Here is a 14,646-nt window from a genome sequence, read left to right on the forward strand (position 1 = left end):
ATCAAGGTGTTGAAAAGACTACATTCCCTCCGAAGGCTTTACAGGAGAATGCTTCCTTACCTCTTGAAGCTTCTGGTGGCTCTAGGTGTCTTTGGCCTTGTAGCTCATCACTCTAATCTCTGCCTCTGTCTTCACATAGACTTCCCTGTGTGTGTCTCTGTCACTGTGTGCCCTCTCCTCTTACAAGGATACAAGTCATTGGATTTAGGGCCTACTATAATCCAATATAACCTCATCTTAAACTGATTACATCTGTAAAGACTATTTCCAAGTAAGGTTGTATTCACAGATTCCATCTAGGTGGACATTGATTTTGGGGGGATACTACTCAACCCAGTACAGTAAGCAACATCTGATCATGAAAGATTTTTTATCTTATGCTAATGAGTTTAGGTTTTGTCCTAAAGTAGGCAAAGAAGGGTTCTGGAAGAATTTTAACAGAAGATTGGCATGGCTTCTATGCCTACGTAGAGAATGAATTGGAAGGAAGAGTAAGTAAGATTAGAAGCTGAGAAATTGCCAAGGAAGTCATTGCAATAGCACCATGGAAAGATGATGCAAGCCCAAATTAGTATTATAGCACTAGTGGGGCAGTAGAGAGTTATTTAAAGACCAAAAGTGGGAGCTGGGCCTGAGACATAGTGATACACATCTATAGTCCCAGATACTTGGGAAGCTGAGGTGGGAGGATCACTTGAGCCCAGGAGTTGGAGGCTGCAGTGAGCTATGATTAAGCCACTACACTCCAGCCTGGATGACACAGTGAGATCCCATCTCTAAAAAAAAAAATAATTATCATCTTAAAATAAAGACTAAAAATGTAGATGAAGATACCTGCTGGCAGATTCTTTAATAGTATTATTGAAAGATAATGAGGAATTAATTTAGGAAAGTGGCAGTGTAATTAGAGGCAATAGCTGTAGTAGAAATAGAAAAAATAATTTGGGCCTCAAGATTGTTCACATACTAACATTTTATGAAATTATTTATTTCCAGCCACGTGTGGTGGCTGACATCTATAATCCTAGCATTTTGGGAGGCCGAGGTGGGAGGATCACTTGAAGCCAAGAGGTCAAGACCAGCCTGGGCAATAGAGCAAGACAGTGTCTGAAAAAAATTTTTGTAAAATAAATTATTTACCCTATAGTGGATCAATTCTTTTTCCTCTTTGGTCCTCTGTAAGAACTTCTATCTCCTATTTAATATGTAGTCAATTCTGCCTTATGTTTTGAATAGTTATTTATGTGTCTGTCTTCCACTAGGCTTTAAGTTCCTTGCAATCAAGAACCGCATCTTTTTCATATTTTATGTCTCCCTAGTTAATGTGCTTTTCACAGTTAAGTACTCAATAAATGTGTATTTAATTTGTAACAATGTGTATTTTTAAGATATGCCATAATTGACAAGAATCATAAAATTGTATGGCCGAAAGATCCTTAGAAATTCATTTAGTCCAACTTCATCCTTTTCTAGTTGGAAAAACTGAAATCTTTAGGGGTTAAATGATTGCCTAGGGTTTTGACTACCACTTGAAGTTTTTTCCTGTAAGTTATTATATTTTCATATGTATGTATGTATTTTTGAGACAGGATATTGTTCTGTCATCCAGGCAAGAGTGCAGTGGTATGATTACATCTCTCAAGAGATCCTCCCATCTCAGCTTCTCAAGTGGCTCAGACTAGAGTAGCCACGTGCCATCATACCTTACTAATTTATATATTTTTTGTAGAGAAGGAGTTTCGCCTTGTTGCCCGGATTGGTCTTAAACTCCTGGGCTCAAGTAATCCTCCTGCCTTGGCCTCCTCAAGTGCTGGGATTACAGACATCAGCCATCATGCCTGGCCCTTATTATTATTTTTGTTTTATTATTATTATTTTTTTTAGTCATAGTCTCACTCTGTCACCCAGGCTGGAGTGCAGTGGCACGATCTCGGCTAACTGCAAGCTCCGCCTCCTGGGTTCACGCCATTCTCCTGCTTCAGCCTCCCAAGTAGCTGGTAGTACAGGTGCCCGCCACCACACCCGGCTAACTTTTTTTGTATTTTTAGTAGAGACGGGGTTTCACTGTGTTAGCCGAGATGGTCTTGATCTCCTGACCTCATGATCTGCCCGCCTCAGTCTCCCAAAGTGCTGGGATTACAGGCACGAGCCACTGCTCCCGGCCCCATATTATTTTTAAAGACACAGGATCTCACCATGTTGCCCAGGCTGGCCTTGAACTTATGGGCTCAAGTGATCCTCCTGCCTCACCTTCTGAGTAGCTAGTGAAGCTACAGGCATGCATCACTGTATCCAGCTTTAAAAATTATTCAATTTTTAAAAATTAAGATAACCCCAAATATTATCATGCTAATTGCCTTTATTTTTAAATTTTAATTTTGGAGCACATGGTATTGTTGCTCTGGAAGAAACATTAACCTTTGCCATTCTCTGTCTGAACTGTAGCCAAAACTCTTCACTCTTCTGTAATTACCTGTACCTTATAATTCTCTATTCTTTTTATATGACGGGAGCCCTGTTTTGGTAGTCCTACATCCTCTCTTTCAGGAGACAAGTTCTTCATTTCAGGGTAAGAGAGTATTTCATGCATCCAGTAGTCAGAACTGCTGCCTCTGACCTGACAGCATCTGTTTGGCTTTGTCATGGTGCCAGCATGTGACACTGCCCCTAAGCACGTGCAGAATTGTGGATCAAAATGTTGAACCTTCATTTAGCTCACAGAATTCTATTGAAAAATTACCCAGAGCCAAGTATGAATCATTAAGTATAAAGTGGAAATAATTATAACTCTTTTGCTCTGATATTTGTGCTGTTGCTGGAATTAGTAAGCATTGTATGGAGATTTCAACATTCTAATTATTCTTTAAGATGGGCCTTGTTATACCTGAGACTTCTACTGAATTTATACTATCTCTACCCTTTTGGCCTATTTCAGATAAAGATGGGATATATTTTTCATTTTTTGTTGTTGTGGTTTTTCTGAGACAGAGTCTCACTCTCTTGCCCAGGCTGGAGTGCAATGGCAGGATCTGGGCTCACTGCAACTTCCACCTTCTGGGTTCAAATGATTCGCCTGCCTCCGCCTCTCCAGTAGTTAGGACTACAGGCGCCCGCCGCCACGCCCGGCTAATTTTTTGTATTTTTAGTAGAGACGGGGTTTCACCGTGTTAGCCAGGATGGTTTCAATCTCCTGACCTCGTGATCCACCCGCCTTGGTCTCCCAAAGTGCCGTGATTACAGGCGTGAGCCACTGTGCCAGGCCATATTGGGAACAGCCACGATGCCCAGCCTGGGATATATTTTTCTAAGAAAAATGTTCCCAATATGGCCGTGCACGGTGGCTCAAGCCTGTAATCCCAGCACTTTGGGAGGCCGAGGTGGGCGGATCACGAGGTCAGGAGGTCAAGACCATGCTGGCTAACACGGTGAAACCCCGTCTCTACTAAAAATACAAAAACTTAGCCAGGCGTGATGGCGGGCGCCTGTAGTCCCAGCTACTTGGGGGGCTGAGGCAGGAGAATGGTGTGAACCCGGGAAGCGGAGCTTGCAGTGAGCCGAGATCGCGCCACTGCACTCCAGCCTGGGCGACAGAGCAAGACTCCGTCTCAAAAAAAAAGAAAAAAGAAAAATGTTCTCAGTATGATTTCCTCATTATTAGCATTCGCTTCATTTTGTCTACCTACCCCAGATTCTTGCCTTACAAGACAGAACTGTATGTTTGTTTTTCTGTGTAGTGGGTTGACCACACAGGTGCAGCCTCACAGAAGAAGGCTTTCCGTTCTTCAGGATTGGGACTAGAGTTCAACTCGCTTCAGCACCAGTTGCGAATCCAGGATCAAGAATTTCAGGAAGGCTTTGATGGTGGCTGGTGCCTCTCTATACATCAGCCCTGGGCTTCTCTGCTTGTCAGAGGGATTAAAAGGTAAGAATAAAAATGAATCTGGGCAGTGGAAGATCTTAGAGTGACATAAATTTAATTTAGAAATACGGATTGAAATTAGTTTTCCTCAATCTGGTGATGAGTTATAACACTCGTCAATAAATAGAACTTTGAACATCATATTCATGTTACTGACTTGGTAGTAGTATATTTTAAAATTAATTTTAAAACATTTAAATTGACAAATATAGTGTTAGTTTTTGTACTGATTAGCTTAAAAAACAAACTGAGCTTAAAAATGGTAAGAAACCAAGTCATAACAAAGATAGAAGACTAATTTTTTCATCTTTGGAGGGAAATCTATTGAAAAACCTTCTCTTGGTTTTGTCTTTGTAATATACTACTCAGCAACCTTAATAATTTGATCCTATTTGAAACATAGTTTTGATGCCTATTTACTTATTAAGATACCAGCATAACTGATTTTATTTTCCTGTCCATATATCTAACTATTAATCTGGCTAATAATATTGAGAAACTGTTTTATCACAAAATCCTTTTCTACAAAAGTAGGGGAAATTGAGATAAGTAGAGGTATTATAGAGCTGAGTTACACCTGTTACTGATGATAATATTTAATAGCTTACTATTCCGTGGTGTCTTGTGTTTTTTCCTTTTTTTATTTGAGATGGAGTCTCACTCTGTCGCCCAGGCTGGAGTGCAGTGGCGTGGTCTCAGCTCATTGCAACCTCTGCCTCCCAGGTTCACGCCATTCTCCTGCCTCAGCCTCCCAGGTAACTGGCACTACAGGCACCCAGCACCACGCCCGGATGATTTTTTGTATTTTTAGTAGAGACAGGGTTTCACTGTGTTAGCCAGGATGGTCTCGATCTCCTGACCTCGTGATCCGCCTGCCTTGGCCTTCCAAAGTGCTGGGATTACAGGCATGAGCCACCACGCCCGGCATGTTTTTTTCTTAATTCAGTTTTTAAAAAGTGTTTTTCTTGGCTTTTATTATACATGTAAATGGAAAACTGTAAAGCACAGAAAAGTAGCTAGAAAAAGAAAGATTACCTGTAGTCCCACACCAAGAAACTGCTGTTATTAGCATTTTGGAGTGTTTCTGTTTTTATTTTATTTATTTATTTATTTTTTGAGACGGAGTCTTGTTCTGTCACCCAGGCTGGAGTGCAGTGGTCCGATATCGGCGCACTGCAACCTCCGCCTCCCAGGTTCAAGCAATTCTCCCGCCTCAGCCTCCCAAGTAGCTGGGATTACAGGTGCCTGCCACCACGCCTGGTTAATTTTTGTATTTTTAGTAGAGATGGGGTTTCACCATGTTGGCCAGGCTGGTCTCGAACTCCTGATACCGTGATCCGCCCACCTTGGCCTCCCAAAGTGCTGGGATTACAGGTGTAAGCCACTGTGCCTGGTTTCTTTTCTTTTTTTTTTTGAGACCAAGTTTCACTCTTGTTTCCCAGGCTGTAGTGCAATGGTGTGGTATCAGCTCACTGCAACTTCTACCTCCTGGGTTCAAGTCATTCTCCTGCCTCAGCCTCCTGAGTAGCTGGGATTACACGCATGCGCCACCATGCCCGGCAAATTTTGTATTTTTAGTAGAGATGAGGTTTCTCCATGTTGGTCAGGCTGGTCTCAAACTCCCAAACTCAGGTGATCTGACTGCCTCAGCCTCCCAAAGTGCTGGGATTACAGGCGTGAGCCACTGCGCCAGGCTGTTTCTATTTTTCTTGTGTAAATTGTTAAATGATGAGAGTATGATATATATGTTTGTGTTTTTTTCTTTCACTTATCATTACAACATATTTCTTTCCCTTCTTATTTCTTTTCTTTTTTTTAGATGGAGTCTCGCTCTGTCACCCTGGCTGGAGTGCAGTGGCGCGATCTCGGCTCACTGCAAGCTTCACCTCCCAGGTTCACACCATTCTCCTGCCTCAGCCTCCTGAGTAGCTGGGACTATGGGTGCCCGCCACCACACCCAGCAAATTTTTTTTTTTTTTTTTTATTTTTAGTAGAGACGGGGTTTCATCATGTTAGCCAGGATGGTCTCGGATCTCCTGATCTCGTGATCTGCCCACCTCAGCCTCCCAAAGTTCTGGGATTAGAGGCGTGAGCCACTGTGCCAGGCCATTTCTTACTTTTTTCAATTAGAATTTTATATGCCTGGCAATGTCCCAACTCATAACAGTAAAAATACCTTATATTTAAATAGGATTTTAGTTTTCAAAGCAGTAGCTCTGTGAAATACAGTCATGTGCTGCATAACAACTTTTCAATCAGTAATGGAACACATGTGCAACAGTGGTCCCATAAGATTATAATACTGGCTGGTCATGGTGGCTCACGCCTGTAATTCCAGCATTTTGGGAGGCCGAGGCAGGCGAATCACAAGGTCATGGTGAAACCCCTTTTTTACTAAAAATATAAAAATTAGCCAGGCTGGCCGGGCGCGGTGGCTCAAGCCTGTAATCCCAGCACTTTGGGAGGCCGAGACGGGTGGATCACGAGGTCAGGAGATCGAGACCAACCTGGTAAACATGGTGAAACCCCGTCTCTACTAAAAAATACAAAAAACTAGCCGGGCGAGGTGGCGGCGCCTGTAGTCCCAGCTACTCGGGAGGCTGAGGCAGGAGAATGGCGTGAACCCGGGAGGCGGAGCTTGCAGTGAGCTGAGATCCGGCCACTGCAACTCCAGCCCGGGAGACAGAGCGAGACTCCGTCTCAAAAAAAAAAAAAAAAAAAAAAAAAAAAATTAGCCAGGCATAGTGGTGCATGCCTGTAATCCCAGCTGCTCGGGAGGCTGAGGCAGGAGAATTTCTTGAACCTGGGAGGTGCAGGTTGCAGTGAGCCAAGATTGCGCCATTGCACTCCAGCCTGGGTGACAGAGGAGGACTCCAGCTGAAAAAAAAAATTATAATCCCTTATTTTTTTACGGTACCTCCTTTTCTTTTCTTTTCTTTCTTTTCTTTTCTTTTTTTTTTTTTTAGATAGGATATTGCTCTGTTGCCCAGGTTGGAGTGCAGTGGCATGATCTTGGCTTGCTGCAACCTCTGCCTTCCAGGTTCAAGCATTCTCCTGCCTCATTCTCTCGAGTAGCTGGGATTACAGACGTGCACCACCACACCTGGCTAATTTTTGTATTTTTAGTAGAGATGGGGTTTTGCCCTGTTGGCCAGGCTGGTCTCAAACTCCTGATCTCAAGTGATCCACCTGCCTCCACCTCCTAAAGTGTTGGGATTACAGGCATGAGCCACCGTGCTCAGCCTTTACTGTACCTTTTCTATGTCTAGATGTATTTACATATACAAATAGTTACCACTGTGTTCCAGTTGCCTACAGTATTCTGTACAGTAACATGCTGTACAAGTTTGTAACTTAAGAACAAGAGGCTGCCAGACACGGTGGCTCACGCCTATAATCCCAGCACTTTGGGAGGCCAAGGTGGGTAGATCACCTGAGTTCAGGAGTTCAAGACCATCCTAGCCAACATGGCAAAACCCCATTTCTACTAAAAATACAAAAATTAGCTGGGCGTGGTGGCGTGTGCCTGTAATTCTAGCTACTCGGGAGGCTGAGGCAGGAGAATTGCTTGAACCCAGGAGGTGGAGGCTGCAGTGAGCCTAGATTGTCTGGGTGACAGAGTGAGACTCGGTCTCAAAAAAAAAAAAAAGCAAGAGGCTATACCATAGCCTTGGTGTGTAGTAGGTTATACCATCTAGGTTTGTGTAAGTTCAGCTGATGAAATTGCCTAAAGACACATTTCTTAGGACATATTCCCATTGTTAAGCAAGATATGACTATAGATTAGGCCAGTATTATTATAGTCTTTGACAAATGAGGATACTGAAGCGGGCAAAGGTAAAATAGATTGCCCTGAAATATGAAGCTAGTTAATGACAGAAATGGAACTAGAGTTCTGGTTTTCAGAGTGCTCTTTCCTCTCTACTGTTCAGGCTGCAGACATTTCTCTACTTTCCTTAAAGACAAATGATAATCAGCATTTAGGCATAATAATTTCTACTTTGGTAGTTTCACTATTAGATGCCATTTCTCTATATTGTTAAGGTGCACTACACCTTATCTCCCCTCTTGAAGGTCAGGTTTTCTTGCTTTGGCTCCTAATTGTTTCATAGTTCATGTCTGTAAATGCCATTAGAACAAGTGCATGGGAGTCCGCTTCTGCTTCAGGATGATCAAACCCTTAGATGTCTGTTCTTCTCATAGAGTTTTCTGCAATTTAGGTGTCTTGCTTTTCCAAAGTAGAAAACTAAACAACTTGCCTTCTGCTAAGGGAATCAGAGTGTTTACATTTCTCTCATCCTATTTGGATCTGTTACTCAAATTTTCTCACAGAAGCGAACAGAATGAGCAGCATCTAGTGCACAGTCACTTTATTTTAATCCCACAGAAATAAGGGAGGTGGATTTGCCACATTTGTGGGACCATTTTCCCAGTAATTCTTCAGGTTATTTGGCCTAGAGGGAAAATATACATTGGTCCATTTCCAATATCGTGCACCTACTATGTGCCTGGCACTCTTCCAATTTATCTATGTTGGGAAACCAAGGATATGAAAAATTCATAACCCCATTTTCCATTATAAGAATGGGATAAGAGGGATATATTATCAAGGTACTTTATTTAATTTGATGGGAGGGGAAAGAGAAACATCTTTTTGTAACACCTTGGAAAGTAGCAATTAGCAATTAAGTTCTCCTGAATGCATTCTGTTATTCTCCTTACAGGTTCTTTCAAACTGTTTCACAAGTTGTTTAATAATCCACAAAGAAAACCCTGAATACAATTTAAAAATGCAAATCGGGCTGGGTGCGGTGGCTCACGCCTGTAATCCCAGCACTTTGGGAGGCTAACGTAGGCAGATCACGAGGTCAAGAGATCGAGACCATCCTGACCAACATGGTGAAATCCCGTCTCTACTGAAAATAAAAAAATTAGCTGGGCGTGGTGGCGGGTGCCTATAGTCCCAGCTAGTCAGGAGGCTAAGGCAGGAGAATCACTTGAACCCGGGAGGCGGAGGTTGCAGTGAGCCGAAGTCGCGCCACTGCTCTCCAGCCTGGCGACAGAGCGAGACTCCGTCTCAAAAAAAAAAAAAAAAGGAAATGGGTGTGGTTCTAACTGAAAGAGTAAAGATAAGCATTTTTATTTACTTAAATTATTTTAAATAATAAATAAAAAGTTACATTCTTGGGAGTTATGTGTAGGTGAGGATTTTTCCATCAGGTTGGAGAACAAATCAACTAATCTTCTAGGGAAAGGTTAGCCTTTGACTCAAGGGCAAGGATTTCCATATCTCTGATATGACTATATGCCTTGAAAATATAGGATTTGTATTGTAGAAGCACCAAGACTGGTGAGGGCTCCAAATCTGAGTTGTAGGGATCAGGTGAAAAGCAGTCAGGAGTTGAGAGAGATGACTTGTCGCTATTCTGATGGAGGAGAAATTAGTGGACAGAGTTTATCCTCAAGCGAAAGGTATTGTCAGAGGAAAGTGTTTTTGACAAAAGATATTCCTCTTGGTAAGACATCATCTATAGACCTCTTGGTTTAACTGGATAATCTGCTATAGGATTTGTTATATATTATGGGATATTCCAGGAAACTAGAATTTAGATCCTTTCCACTAAATTTTTATTTGTTTAAGGGTGGAGGGCAGATCCTGGTACACCCCCCACAGAGGACGACTTTGGATAGCAGCCACAGCTAAAAAACCCTCCCCTCAAGAAGTCTCAGAACTCCAGGCTACATATCGTCTTCTTCGTGGGAAAGGTAAGAGCCGTGTGTTCTTCTTTCACTTTTACTTTGTGGAGAGAAGTCATTGACGTTCATCTTCTTTCACTTCCTTCTTTCTTTGGCTTTTTCTTTGTTAAAAGAGACTTTTAATCTTTGTATATGTTTGTTTAGTGGTAAAATCATTGACAGCGTTCAAAGCATTAATCTGTCAGAACAGTGCAAATAAAAATATCAATTTCCAACACAAGAAATCAACTAGTTTTAATTTTTTTATCTGAGAAAATCAACATCTTCTTTACTCTAAAGTTAAAATGACTACTGTAAACTCTTGAGATCCTTACATTGGGAAGAACAACCACAAATAGGAATTTTCATTGAGAGTGGCCTAAATAGACACCTACTATTGGATTTGGACACATCAAACTTGATTGACTTAAGCAACGTATTTTGGGAATCACCCCAAGAATACTAACTTTGGATCCTTAAAAAGACTTCTGACCTTTGGGCATCCTGTTTTTCCTTCCTCTTATCCAGCTCATACAGTTGTTTTGAGGGTAGAATAAAAGGACAACTACACAACCATCTTTAAAGGTTTTTAAGAAATGAGGCCCAAAGAATCACTAGGAATAAAAAGTTCATGCTTCCTTAAAAGCACTTTTCTATTTTTTTTGAGACAGAGTCTTGTTCTGTAATCCAGGCTGGAGTGCAGTGGTACAATCTCTCCTCACTGCAACCTCCGCCTTCCAGGTTCAAGTGATTCTCCTGCCTCAACCTTCCAAGTAGCTGGGACCACAGGCGCCCGCCACCACACCCAGCTAATTTTTTGTATTTTTAGTAGAGACAGGGTTTCACCACGTTGGCCAGGCTGGTCTTGAACTCCTGACCTCAAGTGATCCGCCTGTCTTGGCCTCCCAAAATGCTGGGGTTACAAGTGTAAGCCACTGCGCCTGGCCTGAAAGCACACTTCTATTTCAATTAATATGACTGGCTTGTTTTAAAGACATTCATTCTTAAGGTTTTAACCACATTTTGATGTTTGTTTGTTTGTTTTTCTTGTCACCTGTGACTGCGTTACTTTGCTTCCAAAACTCATCACTGCCAAACTCCAATCTGATCCAATGGCATATAGTAAATCGATTTGTTTTAGGATGAATTTGTGGGGTCCTTGAACCCTGATGGTATGAGGGCAAAGGAAAATTTTTCTAGCTTAACATGTGGATAGTGCACTAAGCGAGCCACTCACTAGATTTTTTTGCTAAAATGCAAACAGTTGTGCCAAGTAAATCTCACTGTTTACCTTATGTCTACAAATAGATAATGGAAAAAGTTATTAATGTTTGTTCAGAATTGAAAACAGATTCCTGAGTTCCAAGATCACAAAGAAGGAAATTTATTCACTCCTTTTGTTATTCCTGATTCAGATGTGGAATTTCCTAATGACTATCCATCAGGTTGTCTTCTGGGCTGTGTGGACCTAATTGACTGCTTGTCCCAGAAGCAATTTAAGGAGCAGGTGAGTAAAGAATACTTTTTTTTTTTGAAATAGAGACAGGGTTTTGCCATGTTGGCCAGGCTGGTGTTGAACTTCTGGCATCAAGTGATCCTCCTGCCTTGGCCTCTTAAAAGTGCTGGGAGTATAGGCGTGAGCCACCACACCCAGCTTGGTGCATATAAATATCTGTATAAAAAGCTATTTCCAGGCTGGGCGCCGGTGGCTCAGGCCTGTAATTCCAGCACTTTGGGAGGCCGAGGCAGGCGGATCACGAGGTCAGGAGATCAAGACCATCCTGGTAACAGGGTGAAACCCCGTCTCTACTAAAAATACAAAAATTTAGCCGGGCGTAGTGGTGGGCGCCTGTAGTCCCAGCTACTCCAAAGGCTGAGGCAGGAGAATAGCTTGAACCCAGGAGGTGGAGGTTGCAGTGAGCTGAGGTCCCGCCACTGCACTCCATCCTGGGTGACAGAGTGAGATTCCTTCTGGGGGGGAAAAAAAAGCTATTGCCACAGTCCGGTTAACAAGTATATAGGGTCTTCGTCCCTTACCAAAACCTTGCTTCTTTTGAAGAAACCCTTGATTATCCCTTGAATCATTTTGATTGGGGGGTGGGAATACTGGGATCTGTTATTGCTAATTCTGGAGCTTTTGGTCCAGGCTATTGAACTCATGATAGGCAAATGTATTTGACTCTGATTGCCAGGACCGTGTCATATTTGGGAGGAGGTATGTGTATTTATTTATGAATGTACATATGTATGCATTTATATATTTTTATTTTTATCACTGAAGATTGAACTGATAGGTCGGGTGCAGTGGCTCACACCTGCAATCCCAGCACTTCGGTAGGCCGAGGCGGGTGGATCAGTTGAGGTCAGGAGTTTCAGACCAACCTGGCCAACATGGTGAAACCCCGCTTCTACTAAAAATACAAAAATTAGCCTGGTGTGGTGGCGCATGCCTGTAATCCCAGCTACTCAGGAGGCTGAGGCAAGAGAATTGCTTGAACCCAGGAGGCAGAGGTTGCAATGAGCTGAGATTGTGCCCCTGCACTCCAGCCTGAGTGACAGAGTAAGACTCTGTCTCAAAAAAAAAAAAAAAAAAAGAAAGAAAAAGAACAGGCACAGTGGCTCACGCCTGTAATCCCAGCACTTTGGGAGGCCAAGGTGGGCAGATCATGAGGTCAGATCAAGACTATCCTGGCTAACACGGTCAAACCCCATCTCTACTACAAATACAAAAAAATTTGCTGCGTGTGATGGCATGCTCTTATAGTCCCAGCTACTTGGGAGGCTGAGGCAGGAGAATCGCCTGAACCCGGAAGGCGGACATTGCAGTGAGCCGCGATCACGACACTACACTCAGGCCTGGAGGACAGAGCGAGACTCTTGTCTCAAAAAAAAAAAAAAAAAAAAAAAAGATCGAACTGACATAACTAAAGTACATTTTGGAACAGCAGAGGGAGCTGAAAGACTTTAACTTAATTAGAAAATTCCTGAAATGTAGGACCTTTAAGTTTAGACTCAGAACTAGCAGAAATCCAAAATAATAAAAGTCCATCCTTGAAGCACAAACAGTATGGTTTTCCTGTTCTTTGAACAGTTGCTTTAGATAATAGGGTTTCCACCAGTGTGCTGAAGAAAAAGCTTCGGTTTCATTTTTCTCAGCAAATTCTCTTTCTCAGACTTACTTACCTTTCATTACTGTTATTACTGTCTACTGTTTTCCTTTACTGTTCCCAGCCATTTTACCTTCTCTATTCTTTATTCTTTATTTTTATTTATTTATTTTTTTTGAAACTGGGTCTCACTCTGTCACCCAGGCTGGAGTGCCAATCTTGGCTCACTGCAACCTCTGCCTCCTGGGCTTCAGTGATCCTCCCACCTCAGGCTCCCAGTAGCTTGGACTACAGGCACACACCACCATGCCCAGCTAATTTTTGTATTTTTAATAGAGACAAGGTTTCACCATGTTGGCCAAGCTGGTCTTGAACTCCTGGCCTCAAGTGAACCACCTGCCTAAGCTTCCCAAAGTGCTTTGATTATAGGTGTGAGCCACTGTGGCCAGCCTACTCACTGATTTTTACTAACACTTGTTATCCCTCTAGATTTATGTCTTTCATTTCCTTGTGAGTTACCTCCTCGGCCTCCTCTGATTATGTGTGTGAGTACAATGCATACATTTTGGTGTGAATTTTGAGTTCCAGCCTTTTATTCTTCCCTTAGTATCTGATCCAGACCTAGGCAAAACCATAGACACCTGGAGGCTATCCCCCACACTCTTGTGCCCGCACTATCCCTCTGAGCCTTTTGCCCATTTTTTTCAATGTCTACTTTCTTCCTCCCCCCTCCCTTTTTTCCCCCAGTCTAGAAGTAATACTATAAAAATATCTTACACTGGTGTAGGCTTTACAGTTTTAGAGATTCACAGTCATTAACAGCTTAGTATAACATACTGCATTATGTTTTCTTCCTGGGATATGTATTTGTATTCTAAAAGAGAACCCAGGAGCATCTGGCAGTGTGGATGATGGTTTTTGGCAAGGGGCCTTGCTTTATTTTCTCATCTATTGATCAAGCAAACCACCACCTGATGCAAGGTCAAATGATTTCAATCTCTAGACAGCCAATCTTCTCTGTGCCACAAATTTGTATAGAGAAGGGTAGGAAACTATAATCCTGATCTGTGGAATATTATGAAGGTTATAGGGATTAGAAATCTAACTAAAACAAGTCTTGTTGATTTCCGAAGGATACCTCTTTTTCATGATACTTCTCCTTGAACTTATATTCTGTCTCATGTCCTGAGGTTGCTTCAAACAGCATGTAGAAGTGCAGGAATCCTCCCATATGTTTCCAGCTAGAGGTGCTGGTAACTCTCTTTATGAATGTCTCTGATATGTAACATTAAAATATAACAGAAGCCAGAAGCCACTAGGCTTCATCAGACATGGGAATCCCATACACATTTTCCCTATGGTTGGTTTTTCTGGAGCTTTTTTCCACTGTTTCTTTCTTTTTTTTTTTTTTTTGAGACGGAGTCTCACTCTGTCACCCAGGCTGGAGTGCAGTGGTACGATCTTGGCTCACTGCAACCTCCGCCTCTCAGGATCAAGCGATTCTTTTGCCTCACCCTCCTCAGTAGCTGGGATTACAGGCACATACCAGCACACCTGGCTAATTTTTTTGTATTTTTAGTAGAGGCAGGATTTCACCATGTTGGTCAGGCTGGTCTCGAACTCCTGCCCTCAGGTGATCCACCCACATTGACCTCCCAAAGTGCTGGGATTACAGGTGTGAGCCACTGTGCCCGGCCTCCACTGTTTCTTTTCTGTGTTTAAGAGTAGCATATTAATTTATTCAGAATTGATGTTAGCCCAATTTTTGTCTTATTTGTTGAGTAAAGAGTTTATCAATTTTAAAAGTTGTAGCTTTTGGGTTGGGTGTGGTGGCTTACGCCTAGAATCCCAGCACTTTGGGAGGCCAAGGCAGGTGGATCACTT

The 14,646-nt window shown here is 42.4% G+C and overlaps 2 protein-coding genes across 6 annotated transcripts in view; one reads left to right on the forward strand and one right to left on the reverse strand.

Annotated features, from left to right (window-relative positions):
- The window catches only part of PPIB (peptidylprolyl isomerase B), a 445,571-nt gene that overhangs the window by 303,486 nt on the left and 127,439 nt on the right, over positions 1-14,646 (reverse strand). The window contains exon 1 of one of the 3 annotated variants that reach the window (XM_050796035.1): positions 13,487-13,491. The exons of the other annotated variants lie outside the window; for them this stretch is intronic. The gene's annotated coding sequence lies outside the window, so the exon portion shown is untranslated. Of the gene's footprint in view, positions 1-13,486; positions 13,492-14,646 lie in introns of those variants that run through there. 3 annotated transcript variants of the gene reach the window in all.
- TRIP4 (thyroid hormone receptor interactor 4) overlaps positions 1-14,646 on the forward strand; it is a 101,598-nt gene that overhangs the window by 59,562 nt on the left and 27,390 nt on the right. For all 3 annotated transcript variants that reach the window (XM_050795950.1, XM_050795952.1, XM_050795951.1), the window contains 3 exons: positions 3,735-3,922; positions 9,561-9,685; positions 11,071-11,162. In XM_050795950.1, coding sequence (XP_050651907.1) covers positions 3,735-3,922; positions 9,561-9,685; positions 11,071-11,162 — 405 coding nt within the window. The remainder of the gene's footprint in view (positions 1-3,734; positions 3,923-9,560; positions 9,686-11,070; positions 11,163-14,646) is intronic.

The sequence above is a fragment of the Macaca thibetana genome, chromosome 7, assembly GCF_024542745.1.
Source record: "Macaca thibetana thibetana isolate TM-01 chromosome 7, ASM2454274v1, whole genome shotgun sequence".
NCBI lineage: Eukaryota > Metazoa > Chordata > Mammalia > Primates > Cercopithecidae > Macaca > Macaca thibetana.